Here is a 15,922-nt window from a genome sequence, read left to right on the forward strand (position 1 = left end):
ACGTTTAAGTGATCGCCGATCACCATCATTCAAGATTCTTTTCCGACCATATTCCTTCCTGGTTGATGATGTTTCTCCACTGTCCTTCCACTTTTTACTAATGCATTGGAGAGTTCCTATCCTGATTTTAGTGGTTGCAACAATCTCCTTAGATGTTTTCTTTGCTGGATGCATGCCAATAATTTGACCATTCTGAAACAAATTGACATCTTCTGACGACCACGGGGTGTGCCTGTCTTTTCACATGGTTGTTTAACAAATTGAGGAGCTACTCACTGCATCAGTTAGGGTTAAATAACTTGTTGCCAGCTGAAACATACTCTTATCACCCATACAGTAATTATCCAATGGGAGGCTCTTACCTATGCTTAGTTATTTTTTTTTGGCCAGGTAGTGTATAATAATAATAGCAGCTTAATGAAGAGACACAATATTTATCAAACATTATTTATACAGTACCAGTCAAAAGTTTAGACACATCGCTTCTCAAAAAATGTGTTGTTTTTTTTCTATTGAATACATTAAAAGGTGTACGGAAACACACATTAATCTGGGAGACACAATGTACTCCCATTTCTAGAATGATTACTAGCTATACTATCATATATTCAGTACAAAAATAATACAAAAAATGTTGCTGGTGATTAACTAATTTATAGAGTTCTAAATATGTGCAGTACATGTTTCTTTAGCAAGTGTTTAAAAGTGTTCAGTAGATTTATTATCTTAATGATAATCTGTGAAAGTACTGGTAAGGCTGCTGGTTGAGGTCAGAGCTCTTCTGACTGTCTCCCCTACACTTCACACTTCCACACTCCAGCTCTGTTAGTGTGCACTGAGAGGTCATCTAAATAGACTGAAGATAGGCAGTGAGTGCTGCAGGTCCCAGCATGCGGCTTTAGCTGAGAGGAGCTCAGTACTCTCAGTGCTGACTGAACTCAGCCCTCAGACTGTTTACTGTTTCAGTCACTCTCTCACTGCATCAATATTAATCACACTTCTGTTTATAAAAGTTTACAAAAAACAGTGTCAAGCACTTGATTTTAAACATACATTCTTGAAGGAGAACTCTGGTGTGAAAATGGACTTGGGGTGTAGTGAAACATGATATTAAGTACCAACTTTTGTAGAATAGCCCACCTCAGTTCACCCCACAAGCATTCTGAAATACAGCACTTTTAGCCGATGCTCTCATCAGGTTTTTAGTGCTAGTGATAGGGGCATAGCATTGCCCAGGCAAAGAAATTACTATTGCTACACCATTAACAACTCAAAGTAGCTTCACACTTCATTGGTAGAATTCTCAGAGCCCTTACATTTAAAACGCACTGAGAACTGAGAAAAGTGTACAGATAGTTTATTAAAAACACTATTTATACATACAGTACCTTCCAGTAGTTCTCCACATGCCGCCATCTTTAAATTAAGTTGTGATAAGTGCATAATTTATTCAATGGAAATGCATGAATTACAGGTGTTCATGAAAATATCTCAATAATATTGATGCATATTCACAGAATTAATTTTGCAGTCTGTTCCCCTATACTACCTATTCGCTTGTGCTCATCAGTCAGTTTTTCTTTTTTTTTTTTGGAAGTTTAAGTACCTGAAGGTACTGTATGTATAAACAAGATTTTTTTTTACAGGCCAGGATTTTTGTCAGTGGTCTGCCTGATATTACTCCACTAAATCTTGAGGATTTCTCTTTAAGCATTACAGACAAGGTCTTCATGTATTATAAGAAAAATATTAAGTAAATCTGCTAATGTCAAAAAAAAAAAAAAAAATTGTCTCTTTCCTAAGCTTTATTTTAGAATAAATATATTCCTGAATACATAACAGTTCATGTTTTCCAAACCTTTATTTTCATTACATTTGTCTAGTTTTCATGTCTATTTTTAAACATGCAGAATTTGGGTTTCATTCCTGTTACTGATCTGGAATTATTAAGTGAAGTAGAGAAAAAAAAACAGGACAGCTTCTCCAAGTGTCCTGTAGGAGATTTCAAAGCCCTTAAAGTACGGACCTTGTAGCCCGTATATCGGACAAGGAATTTTAAGGGGTTAATAAACTAAACTATCTGTACACTTTTAAAGTTCTCAGTGCCTTGTTTTAAATTTCAGGGACCTCAGAATTCTACCAATGAAGTGTGGAGCTACTTTGAGCTTGTTAATGGTGTAAGCATTGTAGCATTGTAAGCGTATTGGAACCATCAGCTAAAAACTCTGTATTTTGGAATACTGCGGGAGAATGGCGGTGGGTTATTTGATAAAGTTTGTGCTCATTTGTATCATGCTTTACTATAGTCCAAGTCCATTTACACTGGATTTCTTCTTTAATCTTAACATTGAACTCAAGCTTAGTTAAACTTAGATTCTTTGGTTTCTGTAGTTTGCACTTTAGCTACCAGACATCCCATCCTGCAAAACCTCAATTTTTCAGAAAGGTATCTCCTTCAAACCTGCGTTTGCTGTGGCATAGATTCTGCAAGCTTCTGCAATGTCACAACATTTATATCAGTCTACGAAAAAGTTAAACAGTAATTAAAATTGTAAACAGTAGTTGTGCGCTCAGCTGTAAAGCAAGTTTACATAGTTAAAACGGCTTAGTGTTGACTGGTATGAGAGCAGGGTAATCTTAGTAACCATCAAGCCATACAAGCAATCAGTGGAGCATGAAAATCCACTCTGAACGGTGATTGCACTTATCCTTAATGATTAACCTCCAGGGTCACCATGCAGGTGACCAAGAAGGCCTGAAAAGATTCATACCTTTATAGATTTGGTGTTGGGCCTGCTGTGCTGGGAACTTGAGGTTAGGAAAGCCCATTCAAAGCCCATATCCTTGCTGTCCAATTAAAAACAAGTATCCCCATTTTTGTTGATTTTTAGTCTAGACTCACAAACTGTCCTTTATATTGTGTCAAACTTTCTTAATGAATGGACCAATAGAAATTCTCCAAAACGACCTAAAATTACTATTTTTACATTGACTATCATTGAAAGTTAAGAATGCTTTATCTCTCTTCTGTAAAGTTGCTATTTTGGACTTTTTTCATTGGAATAAGACAATATGTGTTACCACTTTGTTATAAAGCCATCACTCATCAGTACCTTTTTGATGCCTTTGGGAACATAAGAGTTTCACTACATGCTTTAAACATGTTTTGTTTTGTACTAATAATAAAAAAAAAATAAATAAGAATATCTGCTGTTACTTTAAACACAATCAATGATATTAAAATAGTTTATCCTGCTTTTTTTGGAGTCACTCTGGTAGATGGTGACTCTAATGTCCAGGAGAAGACTTTCTGCTAGGTATTAAAGAATTGCTGTTAGTTTTTAATTGCATTCAACAACAGGAGTGTTAGTGAGGCCCGGATGTTGGATGATCACCACCAGCCTCATCCCCAACCCTTCTGGTTACACCTGGGATTAGGCATGGTGCTAGTAGGTTTTATGTTTATTGGCTCCAGAGAGTCCTATTTTATTACCAGTACTTTTCTAAATGTCTAGACAAGGTTCTGTGTATGTGCAGTTGCACATTTGTGTCAGCAACATGTGTAACTTTACGTAGCTGAATTCCTTTCTTTAGAAGAAGTGCATGTTAATAAGCGAAGACAGACTTTACCTGTATCGTATTTGCTCTATTCCTCTGTTGTTTTCTCATTATTGTTGTAATCAAAGTGTTTGGATCTGAAATCTTTATACTTATTAGGTCTTATGATACAGATAGCCGTTGTTGGATTGCCATTAGCTGGTTCCCATGACCTCATGCAGTACTGAGTCTATTTGCTGGGACACTCTGAGCTGCACACATGGTTTTAAAAGTCTGATACAGGTGGCAGTCGTTTTGTTTGAACATGACGCCATTAAAACTCTTAAGAGATATTTCTGTGATACGTTATCAGCTCTCTTTTATTGTGTTGTTTTCCCAGCTTATTTACTTTAATCAAACTCAAATCAGTGATGTCATTCAGTGCAGCCCCCATAGCAACCCCACCCATGCGGCCATAGCAACAGAATACAAGCATAGTTGTGTAGGTGGATGCCAAAGTGAAGCATTGATTGGCTGAAGGATGGACGTCAGAGGTGCAGCTGTTGATCGATTGGTAGATTGAGATTTATGTAATGTGAGATGTTAGTGATGTATAGTAAAGCCAGCTGCCTTCCATCCCTGATTACCAGACCAGATCTGATATATGTAGTGGTCAGTTCTCAGCTCAGAACTGTTACTGTGGAAACATTACACTACAATCAAATAGAAAAGTTCACTTTGCTTCTGGTTCGTGAGGCTGCACTGTAAACTCAATGAAGGCAGTCTGAGACTGTTGGACTCAGAACAAGGGGCTGGTCTATTAAATAAGTACAGCGCAGGCTTTGGCAGCTTTGGAACTTGAGGTTAGGAACCCCTAGATTTTCTACATATTCTCAAAACAAATTCGATTTTTTTTAAGGTATTATGACCTTAAAATTATATCACAATAATTTAGGGTATTTTTGCATGAACAATATTGTAGGTTATATGAAAAACACTAGAAAATATTTAATTAATACTACTGATTATACTAGTGCAACAGAATACATTTAAAAATTATATTTTAGTATAGTATAACTTTAAACTTTTAATGCATGCATATAAACTGCAAACAGAATTGGTAACACTTTACTTGGATGGTCCATTTGATGCTCAATTGACATTCAACTACATGTCTATAAAAAGCAAATGAACTAAAAGGTGAAAGTAAATGATTCTCTATTGAATAAAACCCTACATTCAACTCTAATCAAAATGCTTATCTTAATATTTTAGGATTGGGTTTAGGGTTAGATTTTAAGTTTAGGTAAAGGTTAGGGTTAGGTGTAGGGTTCAATTTTATGGTTGATTAATGGTTAAGGTTAGGGTTAGGTGTTGGGTTAGGTTCTATTTTGAATTATTTTCATTCAACATAGGGTTAAGTTACATTGAATGGACATTCAATTCAGTGTTAGTTGAATGTCAGTTGAGCATCAACAAGGCCATAAAATGGACCATCCAAGTAAAGTGTTTCCACAGAATTAAATTGAGGTGTATGTAATTATGGGTGATGTTAGTGGTGAAAACCACTTTGCTTCTGGTTTGTGAGGCTGCAATGTAAACTCAATGAAGGCAGTCTGAGACTGCTGTTCTCGAAGAAAGGGGCTGGTCTATCAAATGAATAAAGCGCAGACTTTAATTCAAATTTAATTTTGGCTTAATATCTATTGATCTGGGCCTAGATTCCAAGAAGCATCACTTGACCATCTAAGAATCATCTTGGTGTTAAAAACCTTCTAGGAAACTCCCTTCAGAAGGGAAAGAAACCACAGCTTTTTCATCGTCATCAGGGATTTTCAGGTTTAATCCCAGGTGATACCATGATCTTTCTATATTGCCAAAAGTCGCAGAGAGTAGAGTTGACCCCCCTCTAGTTGGATGGATGGCACTCATGGGTCAGTTCTGGTCAAAGGCAAGTGTATTATGGGCCCAAAACTGTCTCAAAATGTAGCTTCTCCATTTACATGTTTGGTATGGCATTTATACTTTGGGTTTCATGTGGCCTTCAATCATCATACCATGTGAAATATTCAGTATTCAGCATTTCTGTAGTCAGTAGTGGCTGTGCACCTCCACCCAGACTTGGGTGAAGTTATCACTATGTTCTGTAGTGGAATGTGGGCTGGATTAAAGTATAAGTCTGGGCCAGAACTGACTTGTCTTCTGCTTGGTTAGAGTTTTGAAAGAGTGGAAAAGTATTTTCCAAAATAATGTAAATGGAAGTCTCCTTGTGGTTTGAGGTTTTTAATTCTTCATGCGGACTTAATATAACACACCTGATTCAGATTCAATTCATGTCAGTGCAAACAACAGTCCCACACAATGTCATATTGGGAAATAGGGATTTAAGTGATCTCTGTTCAAAATCATTGACAGATAGTTGTTGTAGTAAATTTGGAGTCAGTTTATAATTGTCAAATAGTAAAATATATGTTCTAGTGAGGGTTGTGCACTACTGACTAATGTTGTTTTCAAGAGCCTAAATTAGACATGGGGTCAAGTATGTGCCTGGCCACCCCTTGCCTCGAGGCCACTTTGTGATCTGTAGGTCGGGTGACTGCTTATTTACGTTGTTTGACATCTGGTGTCTGTCTTTTATTGGTTTTAAGTGCTGTGGTGGGGACCTTTTGCACTAGCATGGCCTGATCCCAGTAAATCACCTTCTGTGTTTCTACAGAACACGCAGTGACCTGGACTGTTCTGAAGGTCCATTAGTCATCGTTTGAAAAGGTCATATTGTCTGTCGCGGTGTGATGAACGATTTCCAGTTTATTCACTAAAAGCCCTTTAAATTTAAATAACATTTACGCAGTCATTTCCCTTACCTCAAGCGTAGTCAACCAACCAAGACATGCTTTGGTTTTGCAAAGTAGATTATGGGCAAATGTATGAAAACAATTGAGCATGTAAAGGTTGTGGTTTTTCATGGTTTAATGTTTCGCACTTGCCTTTACTTTTTACCACATGGTTACAATATATAATTACTTTTAGAAAATCTTGTCCTCTTAGTTCTACAGAAAAGAGATCACAAAAAAATATTATTTACATTTGCATTTTTAGGTTGTGGTGGGAAACAATTTGACCAATGGTTCATGCATTTAAATGTATTATGTATCCTAATCCTATCATTTTACACCATTTAAAATGAGTTAACAGCTGTGCTGAACTTGTCTAGAGTTAATTACTTAAATTTCTTGGCTCCTAATGTGTTTGAGAGCATCATTTGTAAAGTTGTAAAGAGGTAGAGTTGGTACACAGTGAATAGCCCTATTTTAGTAATGTTCTAATCCATATTATGGCAAGATCTACTCAATTAAGTAAAGAAAAAAAAATGTTTAAGAAATGAAGCTCAGTCAATCTAAAACATTTCAAGAACTTTAAAAGCACCATCAAGTGCAGTCACAAAGACCATCAAAAACGTTATGATGAAACTGGCTCTCATCGGGACTGCCCCAGAAATAGAAAGAACAAGAACTTCCTCTGTTGCACAGGATAAGTTCATCAGTGTTACCAACCTCAGAAACAGAAAGTTAACAGCACCCCAGAAAAGAGTATCCAAAGCTTCATAGAGTATTTTGGTTTGTTTAACACTTTTAAGTTACTACATGATTCTTTATGCGTGTCTTCATAATCTGGATGATTTCAGTATTAATTTACAATGTTGGGGAAACATAAAAATAAAAACATTTGATGGGTAATGCCTGAGTAAAAAGAGGATGCATGACCACCCTAGATAAATGAAAGAATGTACGGATAGTATTTTAAGCTTATTTCTCTTATTTCTCATTTTAGGTGCATCTGTAAAGTTTAAAGCTCAGGAATGGCTGTCCTCACAGCTATATACCTCGTCATTGCTTCCAAGCTCCTTTTGGCCATGGTGAAAAGTGACAGCATCAACTTCTACAATATCCAGCCCCCTGTAGACGGTAAGCAGTTTCTATTTTACTTCTATATAAGCGTATTCATACATATGCACACCAATGAAGCACAACATCACGTCCTTGTTTAGTCACCCATTATCTATTTTTTAGCTCCACTCATCATATAGAAGATCAGAGGGTCTAATACAGCCTGCTAGCTCGGTTCCTAGCATTCCACTGTGTTGAGTGTTGTGTCCATATGTGTAACATAGACGTCATGTCTGTGCAGCGACTCCATACCCCAAGAGCTTCAAGTGCTTCACGTGTGATCAGGCCTCCGACAACTACAACTGCAATCGCTGGGCTGAAGACAAGTGGTGTCCACAGAGTAAGTGACCAACTTCCATAACACTTCCTCCCACATGCATTCCTCACATCACATCCCAAAATATTTCTTCTGCAGGAAATCATTTTGAAATAAAGTTTAATAAGATTCTACTGGCAGAACCAAAAGTCAGTATACATCAAAACATTATCACCTCATGATATTATGTGCTGTTAGTCCTCCTTGTGCCAAAATACAGCTCCAGTCTACTGAATCATGGACCTCTGAAGGGGTTCTGTGGTGTCTGACACCAAGACATTCCACCACAGTACCTTTATAATTTCTGTAAATTGTGAGGTGGTGCATCCATGGATCATACTTTTAGATTTTTATGGGATAACCATCTAAGCTTCATATCTTAGCTTCATCTATGAGTCGTCTCAAAGATGAACATTTTTTCGATGATTTATCAATGTTGGCTTCAGTTACAAATCAATGACATGACAAAGGTTAAGTTTGGTAAAACTATATCCACTGCTGATCAGTTTTGCATGCTTTTGTATTCCACTTGGGTCTGGTCTGCCACTATAAACAATCCAAGCATGAAAAAAATCCATACATCTGTTTTCTGTAAATCAGCAGAAAAAGTTTGGTGTCAGGAATCATATGCTTCTATGAGCTGTTTGCATGGCTCTCTTATTGTGACATCACAATAAGGGAACCTGCTTAGGACCACCTGAAACTGGCGAGAATAGAGATGGTGAGATCTTTTAATGTGATTGATTTTGTGTAAAAAACTTCATTATCATGTTTTGTACTATAGCCCATTGACCTATTCTAACTTGTGTAAAACAGGTATATGTCCCCTTTAAAAAGACATTGTGGGCTCATATGTGACACAGCTGTCTAAAGTTTCTTTTTTTGCCGGGAGGTCATAGGTTTACACCCCCATGATACTGTGAATATGAAAGTTAATTATCACTGATAATAAAACCAAACCAATCCAAACTGACAATAGGTTACTTTGTCTCAATCCCTGCATTTCTCAATTTATTAGTTTAATAAAGCAACACTGTTGCTGTTCTTTCTGCTGACAGATACACAGTTCTGTATGACCATCCATCACTTCAGCCGTCACGGTAAAACCAAGTTTGTGACTAAAAGGTGTGCAGCGTGGGAGGAGTGCAACTCTGCAGGCTGCCGACATCATGGCAACACCCACCATAGTGTAAGTACTTTTTATTTCAGCTTAAATATTCAAAATAAGTGTAAAAAATAGACTTGTGGTGTCAGTCATTAAAAATATAATTGTTTTAAACACAGCGATACTCTTTGATTTTTGGAATGATGGATAAATAACTTGTTATATAGGCCTGGCAAAAAACATAGAGTCTTTAACTGTGCTGAGTAAAAGTTAAACAGAGAGCTTTAGCATCAAACATGAGGAAGCTTGGACAGTGTAGCACAGCTCATGTTGAAACACTAAAAAAACAGCTCCTTCACAGATTATTAATCCAGGTAGAGAGGATAGCAGGAGAGGGTAGCAGAATTAATGCATCACTGGAACAACAGGTGTGTGTGTGTTTGCATGTAAGAAAAAGAGATGGAGAGGAAAAGAAAGAAATGAGAAGAGAACGACACAAGGCGTTCGGTGAGCGGATGTATCAATACTGATTCACTGTGCTTTTCTCCGAGCATGCTAGCTGCTCAGGCATTTGCATTTGGCAATTTAAAAATGAATGCATTAGTTTTCAGAATAGTGACATGTATAAACACATTAAAGGCACACTATGTAACCATTGGTTGGTTTTCTTATGAGACTCAGGTCAAGAGTATTGTCGTAATATAAATATCGTAATATTAATTTAGGGACATATCGCCCACTCCTACCAGCAACGCAATATATAATCATGAAAATCAATCGAACCATTCTAGGGTCATCAGTAAATGCTAGTCTAGAATTGTAAATACACTTACATGGGCTGAACTTTTTTTTTTTTTTTGACCAATAGCAAGTGATGGAAAGGCAATTGTCTAGCTATAACCAAAACAACTGTGTTTAGCCAGTGAGCTAGCTAGCTAACTAACAAACTATTTAAACAAACATCCCCACTAGCCACTTAGCTATCGAGCAACAGACCACATCCATAAACACAACAGTCGAAGAAACACCTTTACAAACAATGACTACCATAGAAAGTGAAAGAGAAAGAGAGCAATCATCCCAGTGTTCCTTAAAATCAACCCTTTAGCTCTCGCCATTTACCTGTGGTTCTGGAGGGAAATCTACCCACAAATTTTAGATCGAACCCTTATCCAGCCCACCTTTCAGAAGTTGTGTACTGGCTGAATGAGGTGTAAGAAACCTGCAGATATGTACTGTAGCTTTCCAGGAAGATGATTAGAAGCCACTAGTCATTTCTAGAAAGTTAATTCTGAATTATACAAAACATTATCTGAGAAGTTCTGATCTATGATAAATATCTCTCTCTCTTGTGATTCAGGTGTGTGTATCGTGTTGTGAAGGCATGGCGTGCAACGTGGAGATGCCCACTAATCACACAAACGCTGTGTTTACACGGAGTCAAGCTTTCAGCTCTGCTGCCCCCAGTGGCAGGAAATGGAATTACATTCTCCTGCTCATTCCTGCTCTCTCCATAATTTTAGATTTGGAACAGTAACCAGAAGAGCCTGTATAGATTGCAGTAATCACAGAGAGGCCAAAGTCAATCTACAAAGAGTCTTCACTCTGAAGCATGCTGGGATATCCGAAGTGCTGGACGAAAGCTTTGAAGAAAAAGTTGTTTCGTTACTTCAGTTACTTCAGTTACTTCAGTTGCTTCAGGCTTATGGTGGCATCCTGTGTTCTCAGAAATGGGCTCTACAATATGGAATATTTCAATATGGAATATATTGAAGATGCCAGCCATTCAGCTCTTTGAGTTGGACATGAGGACAAAGCCCTTCATGAAACCAGACAAATGATCTTATCACTGCCCAATATGGATGTTCCTTCATGGAATATTGGTTGTGCCATATGATTAGCTTTCAGAGTTGGACATGAGGATGCAAGCCTTCATGAAGATCAGAAAAGTGAATGCTGTGGCTTTAATGATGAACGTATGGACATTTTTTAAAGTGAACTTTTCAAGATAGACTTGAGCATAACAAGGCTCAAGAATTCTTGAAGTCCAAGGAAATCCAATCCTTCTTCTGTGATGGACATATGGACATCCTCACTGCTTGTATACTGCTTGTGCCAGCCAATTCGCTTTTTGAGTTGGATATGGGGAAAAAAGCCTTTGTGAGACCAGAAGAACCATCACCGTCATCTTGTGGCTTGAGTAATGGACATTCCAGTATGGTTCTTTCACAATGGAATATATTGGAAATGCCAATCGATCAACTTTTATGTTGGTTAAAATATGGACTGTCCAATATAGAGATCCATCATGGAATATTGGTTGTGCCAGCCAATCAGTTTTATGAATTGGACGTGAGGAGGAAAGCCTTTACAAAGACCAGAATGGTGACATCCTTTGGCTTTCTTTGGCCTCATATGGATATTTCATTATGGAATATTGTGTGGCCAGAAAGAAGCCAGAAAAAGGACATCTTAGCACTCTCAAATATGGACGTTCCATCATGGAGTATTGGTTGTGTCAGCCAGTCAGCTTCATGAATTGGACAAGTATTGTGGCTATAGTGATAAACATATGTTAATTTTAACATGGACTTTTCATGGTGCCAACCAGTCAGCATAAGAGCCTTCATCCAGTCCAGAAGGGTTTCATCCTGAGGCTTCAATGGTTAATGGATAATCCATTATAGAATACATTGGAGATTCCATATAATCATTTTTTTCTGAGTTGGACATGAGTACAAAGCCCTTCATGAAACCGGGAAAAATGACATCTATACACTATACAGTAAATGAAATTGGATGAAAATGAATGTGGATATTTCTTCATGGAATATTATTTGTGCCAGCCAATCAGCTTTCAGAATTGGACATGAGGACAAAAGCCTTCACTAAGGCCAGAAAAATAATGATGAACTTATGGGCATTCCAGAATGGATAATCCAGTCAGGACTATTGGTTGGAATACTGGCCAATTCAGCCTTACACATTTGACACGATGGCCAGAAAAGTGTCGTTCTGTTTCTTCAGTGATTGACATGTGGACACAGCCAATGGAAAATGGAGGCGGTCTTTCTGACATTAGAACTGTGCCAATGGATGCGGGCATCCAAACCATGAAACTCAATGATATGCAAAAGAGGCTTTGCCAATGGAATTCCAGAACTTGCTATTGATGAGTGTTTACCAGTGACATGCTAAATAGGACGGGGTAAAGGAAGCTAATTATTTAGCTCTGAGGGGAAGCAGATACCCCTCAGTAATGCTTCATTGAGTCTGTATTGACCAAATTGACAACCGCAGACAGACTCGAGTGTTTTTTAGGTGGTGGGACGGCCTCTTGTGGCTTTGAGCCCAGAGACTGTCCAAACAGTCGAGTCACTGCTGCAAATAGATGCTGAATGTATTGTCATAGATTTCCAAACAATGCTGAATTCTCCAGAACAAGGGTTAGAAGTTTTTTTACATCAGTTGAATCTGTCTGTCAGTCTACAGAAGTTTTATTATTCACTGATATAGAGTTTGATATAGAGACGATTCCTGACAAAGTCAATGGATGTTTTACTTCAGCAAAGCACAGCACTGCAGAAGGAAGAGAGCTGATGTACTGTAGTGCTGGTACTGTGGTATATCACTTTTAACCATGCACTGAATGTCTGCAATTCTAATGAACAGTAAAACACATATTAATGTCAGTATTTAAGAAAAATGTAATAAAAATTTAATATTAATACTGTTGCCTCTGTTATTCTTGAATATCTGGTCAGTCGCAACTTTACTTTGGTTAAAATTAATAGATTTGTTAAAATTCAAAAGATGTTTTTAATGTTGCACTTGTTGAATAGCAGTTACAGTCTCAGTTTTTAACTAAAACCCATTTTTAAAAGATTAAAATGTGTTTAGTGGTCTCTAAAACACACCCCCAAGAAGACAAAAAAGATTAGAAACAATAAGAGAATGACTATGCAGTAGGCCTGTCACAATATCCAATTGTAAACACCAAACTTCAGTGATAAACTTTATTATCATATTAATTATGTCAATTTTGTGCCATTGATGATCTCTTTGGAGTTATGTGAGTATGCGTCATTTTGTGCTGTCTTGTTTTTTTTTTTTATTTAGACTGTCAACCAAAAGTATCTGTAATAGACAACAGCTTGGAAAACAAAACATTGAGGTCTTGTCTATATATTGTATGATCAGTTGATAATGTAATTATCATCATGAAAGGGCTACTTATAAAAATAAGAACAAATTGACAATATTTTTGAATACATACAATTTTAAAAACTTGATTTTTATTAGTTCCAGAGGGAAGACTATATTTCCAAGTGCCCTATTTTAGCGATCTATAGGCAAAATTTTAATTGCACACCATGCAGCTTGATTTAGGGTTCGTCGGTGTGTCCTTGGTATCGTAAGGGCACAAAAAATATACCTTGTGCAACTTAAAATGCACAAAAAGCATGAACTAATTCTGTTAATTAATCATGTGTGTGTGTTTGTTTTGGGTGTAAAGTGAAATAAACCAATCCGAGTGCCAGTTGCCATTCCCTTTAAGAGCCAAGTGCACTCTGACTTTGGCGCGCTGGTATCTTAACAGCGAGACACTTTTGTGAGTCTTAGCAGAGGATACTCTTAGTCATTTTCTTTTTCCATTGCAAACAAACACGTGAGTAGTGCCAATATATAGGATCTGAGGGTGTACTCAACAATACTGACCTGCGCGTTCATGTGAAGGTAAGCGCATACCATTCTAACACCATACTAACACCTTAAAAACCACCTTGCAACCATGTAGCAACACCATTGCAACCAGCACAGATACCATAGCAACACCTTAGCAACCACTTAGCAACACCATAGTAACCACCATGGACACGATAGCAACACCTTAGCATCACCTTTGTAATCTCCTAGCATCCACTTACCAACACCATAGCAACCACCATAGCAATCAGTGGGAACCATTTTAGCTGTGCAACCATCCAGCATTTCCTTCAGGATATGCACTTTTCTAGTTTTATATAGTGGCTTGCAAAAGTATTCATACCCCTTAAACTTTTCCACAATCTCAATAAAATACATTTACAAAATGTGGAAAAGTTTAAGGGATATGAATATTTTGCAAGCCACCATATGTTGTACCTTTTTGATATTAGAAAGTGTTGGGAATATATTGACAAAGTTCATTTAGTTCAGTTAAAAGGTCATAAAATCTGGCATCCACATTGTTTTGGAAAGCATTGTTCATGTGTTTGGGAAGTTTTTCTTAAAATAATTGTATTCACAAAGGATTTAGAGAATGCGAAATTATTTTTGAGAGAAATCCCCATGACCTTTTGTAATTTCTGTGTGTTGCCAAGCATTACTTTCATGTTGAAATTGAACAGCTAAGGCATATGAGGTTCAACACGCAGGAGGATGTTTTAATAAACGTGTGCACTCTAATATGTTAACCCCTCGCTGAGCTCCCACCCTGAACTCCCACCGGCTGAATGTCACGGCATTTACTATAATGACAGCAGACTCACAGCAGCTCAGCTCAGGTGTATTAATATGACTTCATAATGTTCATATTAGTTACGGTTAGGGTTTTGGGCTCTTGGCTTTTATTTTTCTTTTATTTTCAATTTCCTGGTGTTTCAGCCTTTTAAGGACTAGATAAACAAATTAAACTAGAACATGCTTTAGCTATCATCTTGTATTTCTTTCTAAAGTCAGTAATGACTGTATATAAGGCTTTATTATGTGTTACACACTTTTAAAAAAGCTTAATTTGAGAAATCATAGCTGCATATTATAATGCATTATACCAAAATATACCAAATCTGTGTTATAGTGCATTACAAAACTACATTGTACAATGTTTTTATGAACAGATATAAGTCCTTTCTTTATAAACCCTTATACTTGTAGTTTACAATGTGTTATGAATGTCGCTGTAAGTACTTATGAGTTATTATACAGGCTTATTACAGTCATTATAACGTATTATGCATGTCATATAGTGCATTATGAATGCATTCATTATGAATTATGAGTACAGGATTCATAGGAAGTGTTACCCAATTTTGTTTTTGTTTTAATTTTTGCAGGGGGTGGTTGCAAAAATGTGAGATGAACCATTTTCATCTTATTTGTCGATTACACTACTTAAGGCAAAATGAAAAGTTTCCTACTGAAAAAATACTTTTAACTATTTTTTCTAGATCTTCAAACTTTAAAACGGGTCAATTTGACCTGTAACATAACAGGAGGGTTAATTAAGGTTTTAATGAAAGTCCTGCACCTATCCTTCACATCATCTCCTTACAGTGTTGTTTTTTAGGCTGATTCTGACTGAAAGAGCTGTTTCGGGATCAGCTGAGGAAGGCCCATCTCCTGGCCTGGGCTTCATGGTGCATTAAGAAGAGTCCCTGAGGACCGAGCGTGCTGAACACAAAGCCACGGGCCATTTGTATCTTTTCTGTCTAGACTAATGGGGAAGGTTTTGTCTGACTTAACATGACATATGGCTTTCCCCTCCACAATGCTTTCAGGGGGAAGTGAAATCGCTGTGAGTTCTATTGTGAGATCTATTGAGTGACAGTGTGAAAGTGAGTGTGTGTGTGTATGTGTGTGTTGGTGGTGCAGGCTTTGTATCAGTGTTTCTGAATAGAGTAAAAGTGTGTGATGAGTGTTTGTGGTCTTTGGGTGTTTGTGTCGCTGCCTGAATGGATTTCAGCTGTCCAGTGAACAAACGTGTGTAAGATTGTGTATGAGTGTGTTGTAATTGTGTAGCTTCTCTGCTGGTTGCTCTGTAGTGTGTGTGTGTGTGTGTGTGTGTGTGTGTCCGCTCTGCTCTCCTGCTCTGCAGTGTGTGTTGGTGTATTCTATATAACATTAGAAAAAACCCAAATAAACAAAGTCAGTGATCAGTAAGACTGTTTACCCGCAATAAACACTTTATAACATTAGAATAAACCCAAAACATATAACGTCAGTTATAACATTAGAATAATAAAACGAAAATATATC

General features: G+C 37.3%; 1 protein-coding gene across 3 annotated transcripts in view; it reads left to right on the forward strand.

The window, feature by feature from the left end:
- The window catches only part of lypd6b (LY6/PLAUR domain containing 6B), a 70,685-nt gene extending 58,052 nt beyond the window's left edge, over positions 1-12,633 (forward strand). For all 3 annotated transcript variants that reach the window (XM_049484984.1, XM_049484985.1, XM_049484986.1), the window contains 4 exons: positions 7,369-7,502; positions 7,726-7,824; positions 8,859-8,989; positions 10,266-12,633. In XM_049484984.1, coding sequence (XP_049340941.1) covers positions 7,397-7,502; positions 7,726-7,824; positions 8,859-8,989; positions 10,266-10,442 — 513 coding nt within the window. In that variant the 5' untranslated portion in view covers positions 7,369-7,396 and the 3' untranslated portion in view covers positions 10,443-12,633. The remainder of the gene's footprint in view (positions 1-7,368; positions 7,503-7,725; positions 7,825-8,858; positions 8,990-10,265) is intronic.
- Positions 12,634-15,922: the final 3,289 nt, after the last annotated feature.

This window comes from Astyanax mexicanus, chromosome 11 (genome assembly GCF_023375975.1).
Source record: "Astyanax mexicanus isolate ESR-SI-001 chromosome 11, AstMex3_surface, whole genome shotgun sequence".
Taxonomy (NCBI): domain Eukaryota; kingdom Metazoa; phylum Chordata; class Actinopteri; order Characiformes; family Acestrorhamphidae; genus Astyanax; species Astyanax mexicanus.